Genomic DNA, 19,386 nt, shown 5'->3' on the forward strand with positions numbered 1-19,386 from the left:
TTCCTTTAAACCTGACAAAAACTGCTGGAAAAATTACAGTTTGTAAAGTGTGTAGAAATTATTTGTAGTTGTAGAAGAAAATAGTCAAATACATTTTTATGCAACCAGTCACCTTGATTCCAATAACTGATACATGAAGTAGCCTCACTGGATGAGTTTAAAGATAAAAATATTAGACCATCACACAGCATGTGGCGTCATTAATGGACACAGCACTATGAAGCCACTGGGTTAAACTGGATACACTAGTGTAAATCCTCTGTCCCCTTTCTCCTGTAATGGAGCTGGGTGGGATGTGTGTTTAGCACAGTCATGAAGCCTCATCTGAAAATGGTTGTACGAGCCAAAATTCAGTGATTGTGAAACCAGGGAGAAAGGGAGAAGAGGGAAATGCTCTTGAGGAATGTAATGTGTTTTAATAAAAACGTTTGGTGTCTAAACTTGGGCAGTGCCAGGCAGGCTTCAAAGGCTGGTGGCTGCTAAACACCGCTTTCTGCCTGGTCTGCGCATGGTCAGCTTTATGCCCCAGGCCATCAGGGTGCCCCTTCCATAGGGTTTTCACCCTCTAATTTTTATGTTTTTATATCACTACACCACCAACAGCCATGGCTGGGTACATTATGTTTTCTAGTTGTCTGTTTGTCCGTAAACCCAGCTATCCATCCATATGTCCCATTCTTGTGAACGTATTATCTCAGGAACATCTTCAGGAAATTCTTAAAATTTGGCACAAGCCTTCACTTGGACTCAATGATAAAGAGATTAGATTTTGGAGGTCATAGGTCAAAGCCAAGGTGATTTCATTTGTCTCATTCTTGTAAATGCAAGGTGTAATCTTTCAAATCCCAAGAACACCATGAGAGAATTTCTTCCAATTCAGCTCAAATGTTCACTCGGACTCAAAGATGAACTGATTAGATTTTGGTGGTCATAGGTCGAAGATCACTGTGACCTTGCATCCATCTCATACTTGTGAACTCATTATCGCAAGAACACCTTGAAAGAATTTCTTCAAATTTGGCATAAATGTCTACTTTGAGTCAAGAATGTAGTGATTAGACTTTGATGGTCGAAGGTCAAGGTCACTGCGACCTCATAAAACATGTGTTTGGCCATAACTCAATTGATGAGTTCATATGCTGATTACGCTGAAACTTCACCCAAATGTCTAATAGGATATAATGATTAAGTGATGATACTTCATATCCAAAAGGTCAGAGGTCAGCTTCACGGTGATATCATAATGTCCTCATTATGCATAAAAGACTTTGCTGGCCATGATATCATATCTCAGGAGCAGAGGGAGAGACATTTGGACAGATACTGAATTGGTGACTTTAATCTTGGGTGTTCACCTTGAAACTGTGCTGATTGTATAGATTTTATGTGCCGTCAGGGTGAAGATGTGTGTGAAGCATCAATATTTTTACATTAATGCAAACTATAAGTGCAACTTGACAGGTTTGTGGAGGCAAACTATGGTATGTGTTTGTTTGTTTTTAATGTTACCCACTCATTATAGCTTTATATGCTTACATAATGAAAACTCAGAATGCAACTGGGGGCCTAAAGCAGTCTGATAGATATGGTAAAGTTCATTAACATATTGAGAGAAGCATATTTGTATGATTTAAACATGTAGCAACTAAGATGCTCCACAAACACAGTGAGCATGAATTGTGCTTAATGTTCCCCATGTAAATGCTTTAGATATCTGGTGTATCATGTCAGTTTCATCTTGTCCCTCCCTTCTGCTGTCCAGCCAATAGATTTTGAGCTAACTCGTTCCTTCATGCTGACGGTGGAGGCAGAGAATGAGGTCCCGCTGGCTCGTGGCATCCACCTGCCTCGTCAGTCTACAGCAACCGTCTCTGTACGAATCTTGGACATCAACGAGAGTCCAGAGTTCAGCCCCAATCCCAAGTCCATCAAATTGGAGGAGGGTCTGCCTGCAGGGTCTCTGCTCACCACCTTTACTGCCCAGGACCCTGACCGCTTCTTGAGACAAACTGTCCGGTAAGACACCTGCTGGCAGCTATTTTTGGAGGCTTACATCTTACTTAGTCAGTGAGTTCACAAAGTGTCAGTTTTAATTCAAGGTATAGTTAGACATTTGTAGAATTAAAATGTGTCATTTAACTATGAAATATTGAACAAGTTTAAGTGGAAAGCTGAATGTGACTTTTACTGTCTCTTGAAAAGAACAACCTTTGAATATCTACATGCCTTTTCATCTTTAAATTAGCCTTGTATTTACTAGAATTCATTCTGAAGTCACTGCTGATGTCATTGATGAGGAAATTTGCTTATCAGTATGCATTTAATGCAACCTTTGACTTAGTTACAACCTTGTTTTATGTGTTCATACAGTGCACATCTTCATGTACCTGGAACGCTGTAATTCAGTGAAAGATGGAATTACCATTAAGACCTTCTATATAACTGCAAGAGGTGTCTTAACCCATTCTTGACTTACTAGTCTGGGACCATTAGCTAACATGTTTACAAGAACAATTGACCCGTCACTGAATCATGCCCTTCGAATGCAGACTGGCCAGTCATAGCGTAGCATTGGCCAGCTCTGCTCCATCGTCCCTCATGCAGTCGTTTCCGAATTTTCAGGCTGGTTTTGTGGATTTCAAGCTAAACGTTGTGCCTTGAGCATGTCCTGTATTAATGAGACTTGTTACCTGGAGAGGTTGGAAGTAGATACACATTTAATGAATGAATGAATGAATGAATGGAATTTATTTTGGTTATACATTATAAAGTACAAAGCTACAGAAGACGAGAACAGCCATGTATTTTTACTTTTTTTTGTGCACTGTTGACGACTTATTAATTCGTTATCTCGAGATAACAAAATTGTTTTCTCGTGATAATTGTCAAGTCTGATGATTGCGCGCTGGTTAATGTTATCGTCCTGATTTCAGGCTACAAGAGCTGCCACTGGCTAGTCCAGGTGTCCCAGGGAGGTGAAAATGGCAGATCACATTATTGATCAACGCATCAGGATGTAGGCTACTTTAATCAAGGTCTAACACAGGCAGAAATTGCATTGTGTCTTTCGGTTAGAGATGGCATTCAGATTAGTCCTCGTCATTTAAAGGAGAAGACTAGCGCGGTCACAACTTCACAGGCGAAGATTAAGTGATCCTGCTCATCGACGGGAAATCACATCATCTACTATATGTGACGTACATGCCCTTATTTGGATAACACATTCTGGTATTCCCCACACATGGGGGATGTTATAAGTTTTAAGGGGGTTTTAAGTAGGGGGGGCTGCCAACTGAATGAATGAATGAGTGACATAATTATATTTTTTTTTCCTGCTGTATAGCGCATCGCACATCGCCACTCACTAGGCTGCTGACTGGCTGCCATAAGCTACACACAAATAAAACATTAAGAAGTTCTAACAAATGCAAATTTTATTACATTTTTCCATAAGGAGGCCAGCAGTAGAATTCCCCACATGACAAAAACAGACAAGAAACTGTAGTTTGAGCACTGCCCTTGGTGCTGAAGATGTCCCCGAGCCTGCAGCGGTTATAACAGAATCACTTTAAGCGCTGTCCTTGCTGAAGATGCAAAAACAAACAAATGTCTACTCCAAAACTCACTACCTCTGACATGACGAACCAAGACAGTGTACATAGATAAAAAAAAAAAAAAAACATCAGCAGAAAAACAGAAGTCCTGCAAACTAACAGCAAGTGGTGATCACCATGGCCAAATAACGTCGCATATCTGTAATAAAGAAATAAAAACAAGACAGCTGTTGGCAGCTAATGCTGTTGCTGCTACAGCTAGCCTACTATTAGGCTACTACTGTTATCCAAACTAAATTAAAGGAAGCAAAGATTGTTTAACCTATAATTCCGCATTATGTTGCCTTCTTTCCACAGCAAATACATTTTTTCCTTTTAACAAATGACTCAGAGAAATGCCGTCTAGCAAAGTTAAATATTTTCACCACCATTTTAGTTATGGAATAGCCTCACATATGATATTCAAGGTGCACGCACACACAAGCAGGATCTCACACACATAAAACGTGACTAGACAGTGGGGGTTATTATGTTATGTTATGTTTTCTGTATCGGCAGGATGCGCTGTGAGTGAATCGTCCAAGCCGGACGCGTGTTAATTTGAGTTTGATTTAATTTAATTACACTACAGTTGTTGAGTTAAACTAACCATACGAGTCCTTTTCGTTTTTATACAATTTATTGCTGCATTTTGAAAGCAAAAAGAGTTACGTTTTTTTGGGGGGGGGGGGTGGGGGGGGTTCATGTTATATCAGGGGTTTCAGCTTGGCACCGTGAACCTGTGCCTCCCGTGACCTGTAAAAGTAGCATTGTGACATAAGCCTCAGTTTCTGTTGTTGGCGAATTGTTACAAGCTGATGAATTCGCTGCTCAAGGCTAGGCAAAATGTTAGTACAGGTGAGATGACAGACAGATGGATGGTTTGTCTCTAACAAAGTACTTTCTGTAGATATGTTGCAAGAAGGATTAATGCTTAATACATCTGCAGCCAGTGCGTATTATGCCATAGGCTTTATGTGTGGGGAATACCAGGATGTATCCAAATAAGGGCATGTACATCACCAGGGCTGTTTCAAGACACTCTGGGAGCCCTAGGCAAGAGGCACCTTGGATCTTGGACCTTAAAATAAAAATCAACCAGCCACCCTCCTCCCCTGACAAGTAAATAACACTCCCTCCATAAGTAAAGAACAGTCCCTAAAGTGCGGTGAGGTTTGTCGGCCATTCCCTGCCACAAAGAGACAAATGTGAACGGCTCGTTTCTCCTCTGACTCGCCACGGCTCGGCTGTTCAGGTATTTCTGGGCAGTCATGAAATCAACAAAGAGGAAATTATTGGACCTGGAGCCGGAATTCCCCGTCGCCGGTAAGCCTTATCTTGCGGCGTATTTGACAGGAATGTGGCATCTGTAACCCCCCGTTCAACCCACAACTGGCAGGATTTGCCTTTGGTGTCTGCTGCTGGTTGAAATCTGTACTTGCATAGCATGCTGAATGGTTTCTTTTGCTTGCGAAAGAGGGTGAGTGTCCATGCGCCACCTGCTCTGAGTCCAGAGAGCATCCCACGACAGAGCTGGCCTTCTTGATCAGCTTGTCCAGTCTCTTCCTATCTGCAGCCGAGACGCTGCTGTCCCAGGGGGTGGCACCACCAGGGGGTGGCTAGGGGTGACCACGGCCCCCCCTATAAATTTGCTGGCCACCCCAATGGCCACCCCACTTGCCAGTGGGGACCAGGCATTAGTGCGCCCTCCGATAGGTCCGACTACCCATAACTCTGATTACCTGTTAATCCAACCATGCAGGTCTACGGCAAGTTTTATCGTTTTAGTCCCATAATGTCGACCGCCCATTAATCCAACCATTTTCATGCCATTATTCCGACCGTCGGATTTCATACCCAGTAGTCCGACCGCCCGTTAGACCGACCACAGCACTTCCAACACGAAGCAGTCTGTGCATTTCTCCCTCACTGTGCCGGCACGGACTGTGAGGACAGTTGCGTTTATCTCATCGACGGGAAATCACATCCATCTGCTATATGTAACGTACATGCCCATATTTGGATAACACATCATGGTATTCCCCACACATAAAGCCTATTGACAGCGTAATGCGCTCTGGCTGCAGATATATATTAAGCATTAATCCCTTCTTGCAGCACGTCTACAGAAAGTATTTTGTTAGAGACAAACCATCCATCTGTCTGTCATCTCACCTGTACTAACGTTTTGCGTAGCCTTGAGCAGCGAATTCATCAGCTTGTAACAATTCGCCAACAACAGAAACTGAGGCTTATGTCACAACACTACTTTTACAGGTCACGGGAGGCACAGGTTCACGGTGCCAAGCTGAAACCCCTTATATATCATGAAACCCCAAAAAAAGGTAACTCTTTTTGCTTTCAAAATGCAGCAATAAATTGTATAAAAATGAAAAGGATCCGTATGGTTAGTTTAACTCAACAACTTTAGTGTAATTAATTTAAATCAAACTCAAATTAACATGTGTCCGGCTCAGACAATTCACTCAATTAACACAGTGCGTCACGCCGATACAGAAAACAAATAACCCCTACTGTGCATTTACTGCTTGTTTATTAATTCCAGTCACGTTTTATGTGTGTGAGATCCTGCTTGTGTGTGCGTGCACCTTAAATATCATATGTGAGGCTATTTCATAACTAAAATGGTGGTGAAAATATTTAACTTGGCTAGACGGCATTTCTTTTAGCCATTTGTTTAAAGGAAATAATTTATTTGCTGTGGAAAGAAGGCAACATAATGCGGAATTATAGGTTAAACAATCTTTACTTCCTTTAATTTAGTTTGGATAATAGTAGTAGCCCAATAGGAGCTGCAGCAGCAGATATGCAACGTTATTTGGCCATGGTGATCGCCGCTTGCTGTTGGTTTGCACCAAGGACAGCACTCAAACTACTGTAGTTCTTGTCTGCTTTTGTCATGTGGTGAATTCTACTGTTGGCCACCTTATGGAAAAAGTGTAATAAAATTTGCATTTGTTAGAACTTCTTAATGTTTGTGTGTAGCTTATGGCAGCCAGTCAGCAGCCTAGTGAGTGGCAATGTGCGATGCACTATACAGCAGGAAAAAAAATACAATGATGTCACTCATTCATTCATTCAGTTGGCATGTGATTAGTCCAGTCCAGTTTATTGTTAAGATGAACACCCAGGTACTTATAAGATGTCACCATCTCAATGTCCTTTCCCTGGATGTTCACTGGTGTTGGGGGAAGGAGTCTGCGCCTGCGGAAATCCACCACCAGCTCTTTGGTTTTCCCCGCGTTGATCTGAAGGTGGTTCCTCAGGCACTAGTCCACAAAGTTCTGGTTCAGTTCTCTGTACTCCCTGTCGTCCACATCTGTGATGAGGCTGATGATGGCAGAGTCGTCAGAGAACTTCTGCAGATGGCAGGTGGGGGTGTCGTATGAAAAGTCTGCAGTGTAGAGGGTGAAGAGGAATGGTGCCAGCACTGTCCCCTGCAGGGCCCCCGTACTGCAGACAACCAAGTCTGATACACAGTCCTGGGTCCTGACATACTGCAGCGGGTCCGTGAGGTAGTCCCGGTTCCAGGATGTGAGGTGATTAGCCACCCCTATGTGCTCCAGTTTGTCCCTCAGAAGCGCAGGCTGTATGGTGTTGAAAGCGCTGGAGAAATCAAAGAACATGATTCTCACAGAACTTCCGTGCTTCTCCAGGTGAGAAAGAGCTCTATGCAGGAGGAAGATGATGGCATCGTCCACCCCAATGCCAGGCTGGTAGGCAAACTGCAGTGGGTCCATTGAAGGGCTTACTGCGGGGCGGAGACGAGACAGGGCCAGGTGCTCCAGAGTCTTCATGAGGTGCGATGTTAATGCCACCGGTCTGAAGCTGCTGAAGTCCTTGGGGTGTGGAGTCTTGGGCACAGGTACCACGCAGGATGTCTTCCACAGTTGTGGTACTCTCCCCAGCCTCAGGCTCAGGTTGAAGATGGATGGTCGAAGCAGTGTGCCAGGAGTGTAGGTGGGGGGGGAGGTAAAGGTGAGGATGAGGGGGGTTGCAGCCGTGATGTGTGGGCCAGGGGAGGGGCAGGCGATCAAATCTATTGAAGAACAGATTCAGATCGTTCACCCACTGCTGGTCGCCTCTGGCCTCGGAGTCCGGTTGTTTGTGTCCTGAGATGGTTTTCAGACCTCTCCAGACTCCGCTGACGTCACTCTGCTGCAGCTGTTCCTCCATCTTCTTTTTATATTCTTCCTTTCCCCGCCTGATGTTTCTCCGTAGCTCCTTCTGCACGGCCTTCTGCTCCTCCTTGCACGGCTCTCCTGAAGGAGAAACGGAGAGCTTTTAACTCTGGAGTAATCCAGGGATTGGTGTTGGAGAAGCAGCATATAGTCCTGGTGGGTACGGCGCTTTCCACACAGAAGTTAATATAATCCGTAATGCATGACGTGAGTCTGTCAATGTCCTCCCCATGTGAATCGCTGAGTACCTCCCACACAGTGGTCTCGAAGCAGTCTTTCAGGGCCTCCTTGGCCTCGTCAGACCATCTTTTCACAGTGCGGGTGGTTGCTGGTGTTCTCTGCACCAGAGGTCTGTAGACAGGCAGAAGATGAACCAGGTTGTGATCAGCTCTTCCCAGGGGAGGCAGGGGGGATGAGTGGTATGCCTCCTTGGTGTTGGCATAAAATAAATCCAGTGTTTTATTGTCTCTGGTGTGGCAGGAAACATACTGGGTGAAGGTGGGCAGGGTGGTGGACGGACAGGCGTGATTGAAGTCCCCAGAGATCAGAAGGAGGGCCTGAGGGTGCTGTGTTTGCAGCCTACTTGTAACAGAGTGGAGAATATCACAAGCAGACTCAGCCTTTGCAGACAGGGGGACATACACTGCTACCATAATGACATGAGAAAACTCCCTGGGTAGATAATATGGTCTCATGCCAACAGCCAGCAGCTCAATGTCCCTGCAGCAATACTGTTCCTTGATAGTGATGTGCCCAGAGTTACACCATCTATCATTCACAAACACAGCCAGCCCTCCTCCTTTCCTCTTACCGCTGTCCGCTGTCCTGTCATGCCTGATGAGCTGGAATCCGTCCAGCACGGCGATTGTGTCCTGTACTTCCGTGTTCAGCCATATCTCTGTAAACACCAGCACGCTGCTCCTTCTGATGGCAAGTCAGCGCCGACAGCTCGTCCATCTTGATGGGGAGCGATCTTACATTCCCCATAACGATGGACAGGAGGACGGGTTTGTACCGTCTCCTCCGGTTTCGGCGCTGCACTCCGGCGCGACATCCCCATCTCCTTCTCCGTAGCTCTCCGGGAATGTTGTGCCTCTTCTCGGGCCGTACCGCGGTGTGACGCAGCGCTCAACAGCTGGTCCCGGGTGTAAACAAAGGAGCCACGGCTGGGCGCCGGATCCCCGCACACGATCATGTCCTAAGAAAAATAGGAGAGAGACCGCTATAAAAGGAGTGGTCTTCGTCTCCGTGTCAAAGCAAAACATAAAGTGCTAGCTAGCCAAATATAAAAAAACTCAAAGTGAGAAAGTTAAAAAGAAAAAGATTGAGAAAAGCTCGGTGGTGAGCAGGAGCTGCTGTAACAGGCGTCCGCACTGGAGGCGCCATCTTGAATATATAAAATAAGGGGACTTCCTTGTGTTGCTCCCCCCTCCTCCTCACTTATTTTCAGGTTGTGCCTACTTCGGTTGTTTATCAGACAGACTTCTCTTGTAGATTAACAACGTATTCTCATAGAAGGATTCCCACGAATGACATTACATCCTTAGCATACACTTAAGTAATTAACATTAAGTTATGGAGCAAGTTACATCCTTAACGTACACTTAAGTAATTAACATAAACAGGTTTAGGCAATATGAGTTACTGAGGTTAGGTTTAGGAAAAGAAACATGGTGAGAACATAACTTAAAATGACTCAAGGTTCATAAGGGTATGAACACATGACTCCAGGAGAAGGTCCAGTTTTTTTTGACCCATCCACCACCACTGGCCTCCTTACAAGCACTCAGGACTGTCTCCTTGTTTACTGCCGTCAGTGCATTGGTCATGTGCTTGCAGCCTTCCAGAAAACATAGGATATGTATGAATTTGGATGCTTTGATTTTGGTAGGAAAACATATGAAAATCTGTGTTAACCTTACCTTTCCAGCCTTGTGGCTCTGAAAAATAGTTGGGAGACCTCTGGTTTATTTAGGTTAACTCAGATTTAGCTTGGCTCATAGCTGGTAAGTAAACTAAGCACAAGAAGTAAGAAAATTTGTGTTTTGTAGATTATTACTTTGTTGTAACAATGCTTCTTGGCAATAAATCTTATACCGTTGGAAAGCCTATTTCTTACCCTTTTAAATGGTGCCACATTTGTAAGGAATTTGTGGGATGAGCAGCAGAGCTGAGTATGTGGGTTGTGCCCATGAAACATTTTGCCAAACAGCTTTTTTTTTGCTGTTGACTCTTGTTTGGTAGATTAGATGATTGAAGTCTGAAGAAACAAGACATATTGGCAATTTAACAATTAATTCATTTAACAAACAGGAGCATCAGTAGCTTGTGGAAGAACCATACACAGCCACAGCCTGGCACCCTCTACTCATACTGGTCACCAGCCTGGTCACACACTGCTGTGGGATGGCATCCTATTCCTCAACCAGCATTTGTTGCAAGTCAGATAACGTGATTGTGTTGGTCACTCTGGCATGAACAGCTTGGCAAGCTAATCCCACAAGTGTTAAGTGGGGTTGAGGTTAGGACTGCTGGCAGGCCATTCCATCCTCTCCACTCCCAAATTCTGGAGGTAGTCTCTGATAAACCCTGCTCTGTGGGGGGCAAGCGTTGTCATCTTGGAGGATAGGGTTTGGTCCCAGGCTGTGGAGATATGGGATTGCCACTGGTTGCAGAATTTAATCTCGATATCTCTCTGCATTGAGAGTTGGTGGGTGGGCCTGATTGGCACCTGATTGTCAGAAACAGGCTTTCCAACAGCATACGATTTATTGCCAAGAAGCATTGTTACTACAAAGAAATAATCTACCAACCACAAATTTCCTTACTTTTTATGCTCAGTTACATTCTGCCAACTCTGTGGTTAAGAGGACGTTGTGATAATGTTGTGTGGCGAGTTGGAGGTGAAAGGGTATAAAGCTAATACTGTTACCAAGAAAAGGGCTCGACAACGCCACCCTGGGAATTTCACCCAGGGAATTACTTCTTCAATACAAGACACACAGGTTCGTTTACTCAAAGGGGCATGAGACGTGGTTCCAAGTTTTAAAAAAAAATACACTTTATTAAACAATCATTTTTCTTTTTAAAAAAAACATTCACACAGGGAGGGGGAAAGAACCTAATCAGGGCTGAGGCCTAGTGAGTGGACAAGGACTAGTGAAGGGGAAGGATAAGGGGAATGATAAAAACAAATTAAAGCAAAACAAAAAAATCAGAATTAACAAAATTGTATGGGCAGATCACAAGTTTAAACTTAACAAAATATAACAACTAATAACTGCCCAATTGAAATACTCAAATATAGACAAAGCAAAAGAAGAAATCAATGCTAAATAAAGAAAACAAACCCCAAACAATCATCCAATTACATATACAAAATCTCTCAAATTAACCTAATTAACAAATAAATTATACAAACAAGCAGCAGAGAACTGAGGGGCAGACGAGAGGCAAGCAGGACAGGCAAACAGCAGCGGCAGACAGCTTAACAGCAACAATAACTGCCCAATTAGTACTCAAATATAGACAAAGCAAGAAGAAATCAATGCTATTAGCATGGCATCCAAACATATACAAAATCTGCGGTGCAAATTACAATTAACTAAATTATACAAACAAACAAAATCAGGTTCAACCTTTTCAGCAGCCCACACACACTCACACGAGAGGAGGGAGGGGGAGAGAGGGCTCCATGCAGCCACCAGCGTTTACCTGCGACCACACTAGCATTAGCCACCTGATAGCATCAACTATACTACAAAGAGAGAGGACACTTACCACAGCCAACAAACGCAGCAGCGCATACAGAGGGGCCAGAGCAGCACACAGGCAGTCGCCCTACAACACAACACCAATGCCTTAAGCACGTGGGCAAACAAACGACCAGCGAGGTGAAGCAGCGTGCAGCCATACCTGTCGGACCAGACGACCTCCGACCCGGAAGTGATGCAGAGGTGACGATGGGAGCGCAAAGGAAGAACCGGTGGGAGGACTGCCGCTTTTATACCGGCCCACCTCATTAGCGGCCCCCAGCGGCGCACATTGTAAACAATGACAATAAGCACCTCTATGCTGCTACAGTTGCATTAAACAAATCCTTAATTTTTCTGTGCAAGAACACAAAATACAATGCTTTTCATAGTCATGTGACTGGAATTTGAGCTTTTCTAGACACTTTCTACTGACTACTGTAGAGTTAAAAGAGGATGTGCTTCACTGTGTCTGCAGCACATAATGGCTTCGTTACAGTACTTTACACACACACACACACACACACACACACAAACTCATTGCACACACAAAAAAAATGTACAAACTGATTTACTAACAGTGCGCACTAAGCGTTGCGTCTTTCAAACGTGCAAAATAGCGCACGTTTGCTGCAATGAATATGCAATATGGAACAATCATTAAAACATATCACCTATCCAGCATTGCCATTTTTGGAACTATTTAGTTTTCTGTTTTCAGAGTTGCAAGATGGCAAGTTCGGAGATGGCTGGCTTGTAAGTGAGTCACTTTGTAAAATCCTTTGTAAAATAATTAAATTAAAAACAAGAGCGTGTTTCATATTGATTCATATGTTTTTTAAAGCCGCTACAAGGAACTTTTAACTGGATATGCAAAAGTCTTTCGTTTCTGCTAATGTCTGTGCGTGACCTACAACAGCAAATGAGACCATCAGTGTGAAGATAAGCTATTTCTATATAGTGTATATCCATACCTTTAGGAAATTGTCTCCGGGTCCGCCCCAGGTCGCTTCCAGGACAAAACGATTTACGGCACTCAGACGGCACACGTCATCTTACCTAGCTGCTTACATGTATAGTGACTCTTATAAATAGTCGCTATTCCTCCTCCTCGATCCGACGTCCGCGGGGAGTTAAAATAGCAGCAATTATCAGGTAAAAGTTCTGTGAAAGCACTGGACTCACCAACAGTCAGCCATGTCTCAGTCACACAGAGAAAATCCAATCCTTGGGAAGTCAGGAAATCCTTCAGGATAAACGTTTTGTTAGCTAGTGATCTAGCATTTACAATCCTGACAGGAGCCGGCGGGTCCACGGCGTTAGCTGTCCGGGGAGCCACACACACGAGGGGACGAGGAGAGCAGGGGTTGCAGGGCTGGAAGACCTCATCCGGGCCAATGACAGGGTCCAGCGAGTGCCGAGAAATAAAGAGGCAAGGCACCGCTCCATACTCAGTCCAAGAAGCCGTGGAAGTGCTCACCAAACAGGCCTTCAGCCTTACCAGCCAACCGCTGCGTTTACCCTGGTGGCGGTGGCGCTTACGTCGGAGAGGTGGAGCTGGGGCGCGGCAGAGGTGAGCTGGGATCCCCGATAGGAGCGGGAGCAGTTTTCCCGTCTTGTTGTTTAATTCATCCCCAAATCAAACACATGCGCGAGCCAGGTAAGCGTCTTTACGACAATACACGCTAGAGCTCATGGGAAAGGTAGGCTTCATTCCGGCAAAACACTACTGCTTTTGTCCACAGGGTCGCCAAAATCAACTCAAAATTAAAGTTCCTTGTAGGGGCTTTAAGGTGAATGAGTGCATACCCCCTACACCCCTTCTTCTTGACACCTGTTCTCAACCCGACCACTGCCGGAGAGATAAGGTACAATGAGGCCCATATCTGTACACAGAATATTGTGGAGCGCACCTTTGGAACCTTGAAGAGCAGGTTCTGTTGTTTGGATCGCACTGGAGGAGCACTGCTGTACAGGCCAGAAAAAGTGGCCCAGATTGTAGTGACCTGCTGCATGCTACATAACATCGCCAAGCAACACGGGCTGGAGCATAATGCCATGCGGAGGAGATCGCCGCCCTGCCCCCCTCCCGTATGGAGCAACAGCTCAATGCTGCGGGGATGCAGACACACAGCAATCTCATTCTAAGTCACTCTTGTGAGCTGTTTGGTATATGCATTTATTTCTATTTTCATTCAATAATATGTAATGCAGAAATAAACCTTGATTAAACATGTTGAAACATGCTGTAGATTAGAATGCGAGTGCTAGTGTGACCCAATAAACTGCAGAGCATTGCAAAGTTAAGCAAATCAACATTTATTGAAAAAAAGATGATTGAAATCACTTTTTGTGATTTCAATCATCACTTTTGTGCCACGATAAATGTAAGCCACGCAAAATTATCGTGGCTTACATTTACCGTGGCAAAAAACAAAACTAAACAGTTCTTTATTGCCTATTTTACACAAAATGAATATTCATAGCCAATATAAGAAAACTTAAATGTGACAGTTGAGTGTATTATTTGTGTTTCCTTTTACGCAGGTGGAACTTGCCTCTCCTCCCTCTCTGGTCCCTGGCTGTTGGTTCACAGATTTCTTCCCATATAGTGTTCCTTTGTGAGACAGTCAGGTTTCTTTGTTGTAGCTCATTTAAGTGTTTATTGGCCTCTTCTACCAGCACCTCTAATTCCATAGGGTCAAATTTCACTTTGCGCTTTCTCTCCAAACTCGCCATGCTGCAAACCATAAAACACGCAAATCCCTCATTTAAATAGGGTTTCTCCAACACGTTTGCACCTCTTGTCATTTACGCAATCACTCTTAGTAAATCACCCACAAACCATGGTTCAGCCCCACACGCAAAATTCTGGTTTGCGCAGGCAACTTAGTACACGCAAATTGGGATCTTAGTAGATCCGGCCCCAAGTTGGTGGGTGGGTGGCTTGGATAAATGATAAAATCTTGGTTTATCAGGTTGTGCTAGAAAATAACTAGTTTGTTTGAAATGTTGTTCAATCGTGTCCAAATGTGAATGTTTTTTAGCTGTTTCAGACAGCCATGTTCTAAGATGGAGTGAAAAGCTGGCCATTGCTATTTACACAGACATTTCATGGGTCTTGTGCAGATTAGATCAGATAACTGTCTCATCTCTAAAAAACTGAGTGTAAAATTTTGCATCCAAGAAGCATTTAAGACGATGAAATCTGATTGTTGAGGCAACCTCAAGGGGAGGTTTGAGAGTCCTTCTAGCCAGATATTGAAAATGTGTAAATCTGACAATCCTGTTTCCACAGCACAAAAAAAAGCTGCTAACACCCGCTAACATCTGGCTTTTTAATGTAATGGGAAAGATTAAAATTGACATTCACACCTGAGTCAAATGACTCCTCAGTAGTTATGGGTATATATCAGCTCCGCTCCAATCAGTGAAACATAATATGTGCTAATTTTAACCCCTTGACCGGCGAGATGTAGTGACGCAACACCACAAAATACCATCCGTCTCTGTCCAAGCAGCGCTCAAACATCAATCCAATTTAGTCTGCACCGGGTTTGAAAGAGAGACTGGATATGTAAGAGATACATGAAAAGAAGTAACCACTGTAGCGTTTAAAGGCCTCCAAGCTGCTTTCTACTGGTTACTGACCTGTTTTCAAGCCTGTCCGTGGCATCAAACAAGACACGCCAAAAAACATTCACACACAGAAAGTCAAACTTGTCTGCTGCAAAGCTGTGTACACGGCTCTGGGTTACTGGCAATGGGAAAGAAGCCTAGATCAATTTTTAGGAGGTTTACAGTGTTTTTCCCAACTGTAACTACTTCAGTCAGAGTTCTGCGGAAATGTTCTCTACAGAATGTGCCTGAACTGACCCTGCAACCCTGTTAATCATCACTCTCTGATCTTAATTTTGCAACAGAAGAAAAACTACTCCAGCCATTAATGACATATGATCACATTTGATGATCTCTGATTTGAATGTGAGCAGTAGAATTGATTTGTCTTCTCCTTTGTTGAGATTTCCCTTCAGTGACCATGTTCAACATCATCATTTCATTTGCTGAGTAGGATGAATGTTTGTGACGGTTGCAACGCCATTCTGAGAAAAAAGCTGGATTTTTCTTCCTACAAACATCTTGTCTGGAAGACACGTATATCTGTGCAGAGCCTGCAGCACTGAGCCAACAGCTCAACAACAACAGAGCAGAGCGCACAGTGCCTGCACCACTGCTGCTTTCTGTCCCCCATACTTCTTTCTTTTACATCCACCTATTTGTTTCTAAATGTAGTGCTGAAGTCTTTGTAGCCTAGCAACAGCCAATGGTGGACGCACACTGTGTTCACAAAAACATGCAAACACACACAGGCACGTGCATGCATACACACATAAAGCGAGCGTATTGTGCACTGTAGTTTGAGCCAGGGAGAGCATTCTGGTTTCAGATTTTTCTTTTTTGATGCTTTGTGTTCTATAGTTGGTGCTACTCCTACATGTATTCATAACTGCGCCTTTCAACTCTTTTGCTCACCAATTAAAAATGTAACAAATGGACAATATTCCCTGTTCATGTGTGGTTTATGGTTGCTTTTTGGCAGCTCTGCTCACATTTGCTGAAAGCTGTGCCATTTTTCTGTTCATTCATTATATTTCTCAACTTCTGTCTTCTGTTACAAACATGACCATTTCTGTTGGAAAATTCAGAACAATAAACACATTTCATCAACAAGTCACAGGAATTTGCCAAGTTTCATTCTGCTTATAGGTTGTTTACAAGATTAGAACAAATAACATATGACACACTAACACTGAAAAATATATATTTGTCTTTTGTAATTTTCTGTTAAATTTGTTAACAGAAGAATAATTTCTGCTGAGAATAAATGAAGGAATTGTTGTTGCCTCATGAGATTCCTGCGGCCTCCACGGTTAGGGTTAGGCTCCTCAGTAGCTGCTTGGCCTATAGCCAGGTAGGCAGATAAAGAAGCCTCTTTGTGGTGGTTTCTCATGCTGTCTCTCTCTCATTGAATCCAGGTACTCCAAGATGTACGACCCTGCTAACTGGCTGGAGATTGACCCAGTTAGTGGTCGGATTTCCACCATCGCCATCCTTGACCGAGAGTCTCCCTACGTCAAGAACAACCTCTACAACGTTACATTCATGGCCTCTGATAATGGTGAGACACGAGGGCTCACTCTGCTCTCTCTGCTATTCGCTAGACTAATTTATACAATATAAAATTCCATAGTTGTGCTAATAGAGTTTGCATGTTATATTTGTTTGGGAAATGTGTTTAGTATAAGACAGTTGTCACCCTGTGAGTTGTAATGGAACTACATTTTGTAACATTACCTTTGTTAAATTTTGCTGTTGTCCCTGGCATCATATGAGTAGAGAAAAGTTTGCTTGCTGCTAGGCTAATTTATACAATGTAAAAGGCCGTAAGCTTGTGCTAAAAACATTAGCATGTTGTATTTGTGGGGAAATGGGTCCAGCAAATGACAGATGATTTGTCTGTAAATGCTGTGAGTTATAATGAAGCTGATTTGTGTACTTGAATTTGAAATTGGCGCTATTAAGCCATGCTGAATGTATGTTTTAGGTATGTTTTGAATCAGCTAAGCTTTACAGTACTTCCCCCGCCAACTAGTGTTTTGGAAGTGTAACTGTTGTGCAGCTGCATATTTTCAACCAGGGGAATAAAATCAATCAATCAATCAATCAAACTTTATTTATATAGCGCCTTTCACAAATCCCTGTCTTTACATTTTATTTTGATCACAGTCTGTTTTTATAAAACTGCTTGTGATATTTTAAATGTGGCTTTGACTTGCAACTGAAAACCAGTCAGCTTGTAAATACCGAGATATGAATTTTTGTCCATATTGCCCAGCCTTCCTGGTTTTAGAATGTTAAGGACATCACCTGTTTCTACAGCCAATCAGCTTGTGGTGAAGTCCGTTGGTTAAGTCAGAATGACCACAAACGATGTGTTCGATTGCTGAGGCAGGTGCTCTGTCCCCGCTGGGGCCTCTGTTTCTGTCTTTACGGTGTGCTGGTGTCGGACAGTTGGTCGCTGCTGCTGCTCGCCTTATGTGCACATATATATGTTCAGCCACAAAATAAGTCTGAAAAGCTGGAAATCAGAGCAGAAGTACAGAGAGACCATTGAGAAAATACTAGATCTCATCTAGTTGCACTGGTAGGAACCGGCAGGTTTTTAGAAAAAGCACAACGGCACATTGCAAGTGCTTGTCTGTTTCAGCGTGTCTCGCTGTGAATCTTTGGTCTGAACTGAGCTTTGGAGTTTGAACTATCACCAATACAGCACAGCAGTCTGCAGCTAATCAGACTGATGTCAGTGGGCAACCACTCGCCTAAGCTGACAAAGTACTATTTTGGAGTGAGCAAATGGCCACAGACCTGTGAATGAAACTAAATCTAAGAGAGTAACTAAATGAGTGCTAAATGGGTGGAAACTAACTGCAGATCTGCATTTAAAGTCCTGTTTGTGATTTATCCTGGCTTCATGTTAGTAGAGAAAACTCCACAGAATAAGCCCTTTGAAGTTGTCACCTATCTCTAAGTCATGGTTTCAGATTACACTGTTGTAGCAGTGCAGCACTGACTTAAATTCAAGATTATTAAGTAAATTTCTTTGCATGTATTTGATTCCCACTCAAGACACTCTGGTAAGAACTGCCCTACTTCATTAATATGGAACACAAAACTGTTTTGACATGCAAAATAATGGAATTTTTAAACATGCCATTAAAAAAAGATGTGATTAATCATGATTAACTATTAAGGTTCAGTAACTGATCACGTTTTTAAAATTTTTTGTTTGACAGCCCTAGTTTAAAGTATTCCCAATCAGTCCAATAAGTTTTCCATTTCATTGGAAATGAAATTGCATGAGTTTGAGTTTTTTTTTCTGCTGTCATTTACAGATCTGTTTTGTTAATGACGTGCTGTCCTCATTTTGGAGAAAAACATAAGGGTCCGAAAAAAAAAAATATATATATATATATATATATATATATATATATATATATATATATATATATATATATATATATAGGCTATATATATATATATATATATATATATAATTTATATTTTCATGGCAGTGCTCCTCCTCTGTGCATAAATGAGTTTGAATGCTGCTGGTTTTCTGACTGCATTGGGCAGTAACCATCCAATGATCATGAGACAGCCTCACACTCAACTCAAAAAGAGACTTTACAATCCACATTAACGCGCATGCCAGTTAAGTAAACACTCCACCAGTCACTGTTAAAGGACTGCAGGGATATGTGCACACACAGAATCCAAAGAAGAAGAAGCTAAGAGAATTAATTCAAGAATGGCCAAACCAAGAGGGTGGAGCTTTGGACTCCAAACTTAAAAAAGAAAAGAAAAAAAAACAAAAACAAAAGAAAACGTATGTTTTGAAGTGGATGTAACCTTCTTCTGCAGAGGGTGAATGCCAAATAAACTATCATATTTAGGAGCATCAGGAGTGGATATAAAATCCCACAAAAAGATACATGGGATGCTAAAAATATGTATTGATTAACCACCTGATCCACAAACATCAAACTTTATAGTAGCATAACTGTCAGTACTGAGATGAGCTTCACAGCACTCTCCATGGAGTGCATCTGTGTGTGTTTGTGTGTGTTTAGAGAGAGACAGGGAGAGGGGGAGAGAAGGTGAAGGTGGACTATCTCACACATTGTTTCTGTAAGATATTAATAACTCCTTGGAACTACTTTGGCACTTTTGTCCTGCCCACCCGAACTATCCATGATATTTTCTAGTGTGATCGATCAG

At 43.0% G+C, this 19,386-nt stretch overlaps 1 protein-coding gene across 1 annotated transcript in view; it reads left to right on the forward strand.

Annotated features, from left to right (window-relative positions):
- The window catches only part of LOC125895868 (cadherin-2-like), a 398,602-nt gene that overhangs the window by 258,159 nt on the left and 121,057 nt on the right, over window positions 1-19,386 (forward strand). Inside the window, exons 10-11 of the mRNA XM_049588038.1 lie at window positions 1,763-2,016; window positions 16,584-16,726. Coding sequence (XP_049443995.1) covers window positions 1,763-2,016; window positions 16,584-16,726 — 397 coding nt within the window. The remainder of the gene's footprint in view (window positions 1-1,762; window positions 2,017-16,583; window positions 16,727-19,386) is intronic.

Source organism: Epinephelus fuscoguttatus, linkage group LG10, assembly GCF_011397635.1.
Source record: "Epinephelus fuscoguttatus linkage group LG10, E.fuscoguttatus.final_Chr_v1".
NCBI lineage: Eukaryota > Metazoa > Chordata > Actinopteri > Perciformes > Serranidae > Epinephelus > Epinephelus fuscoguttatus.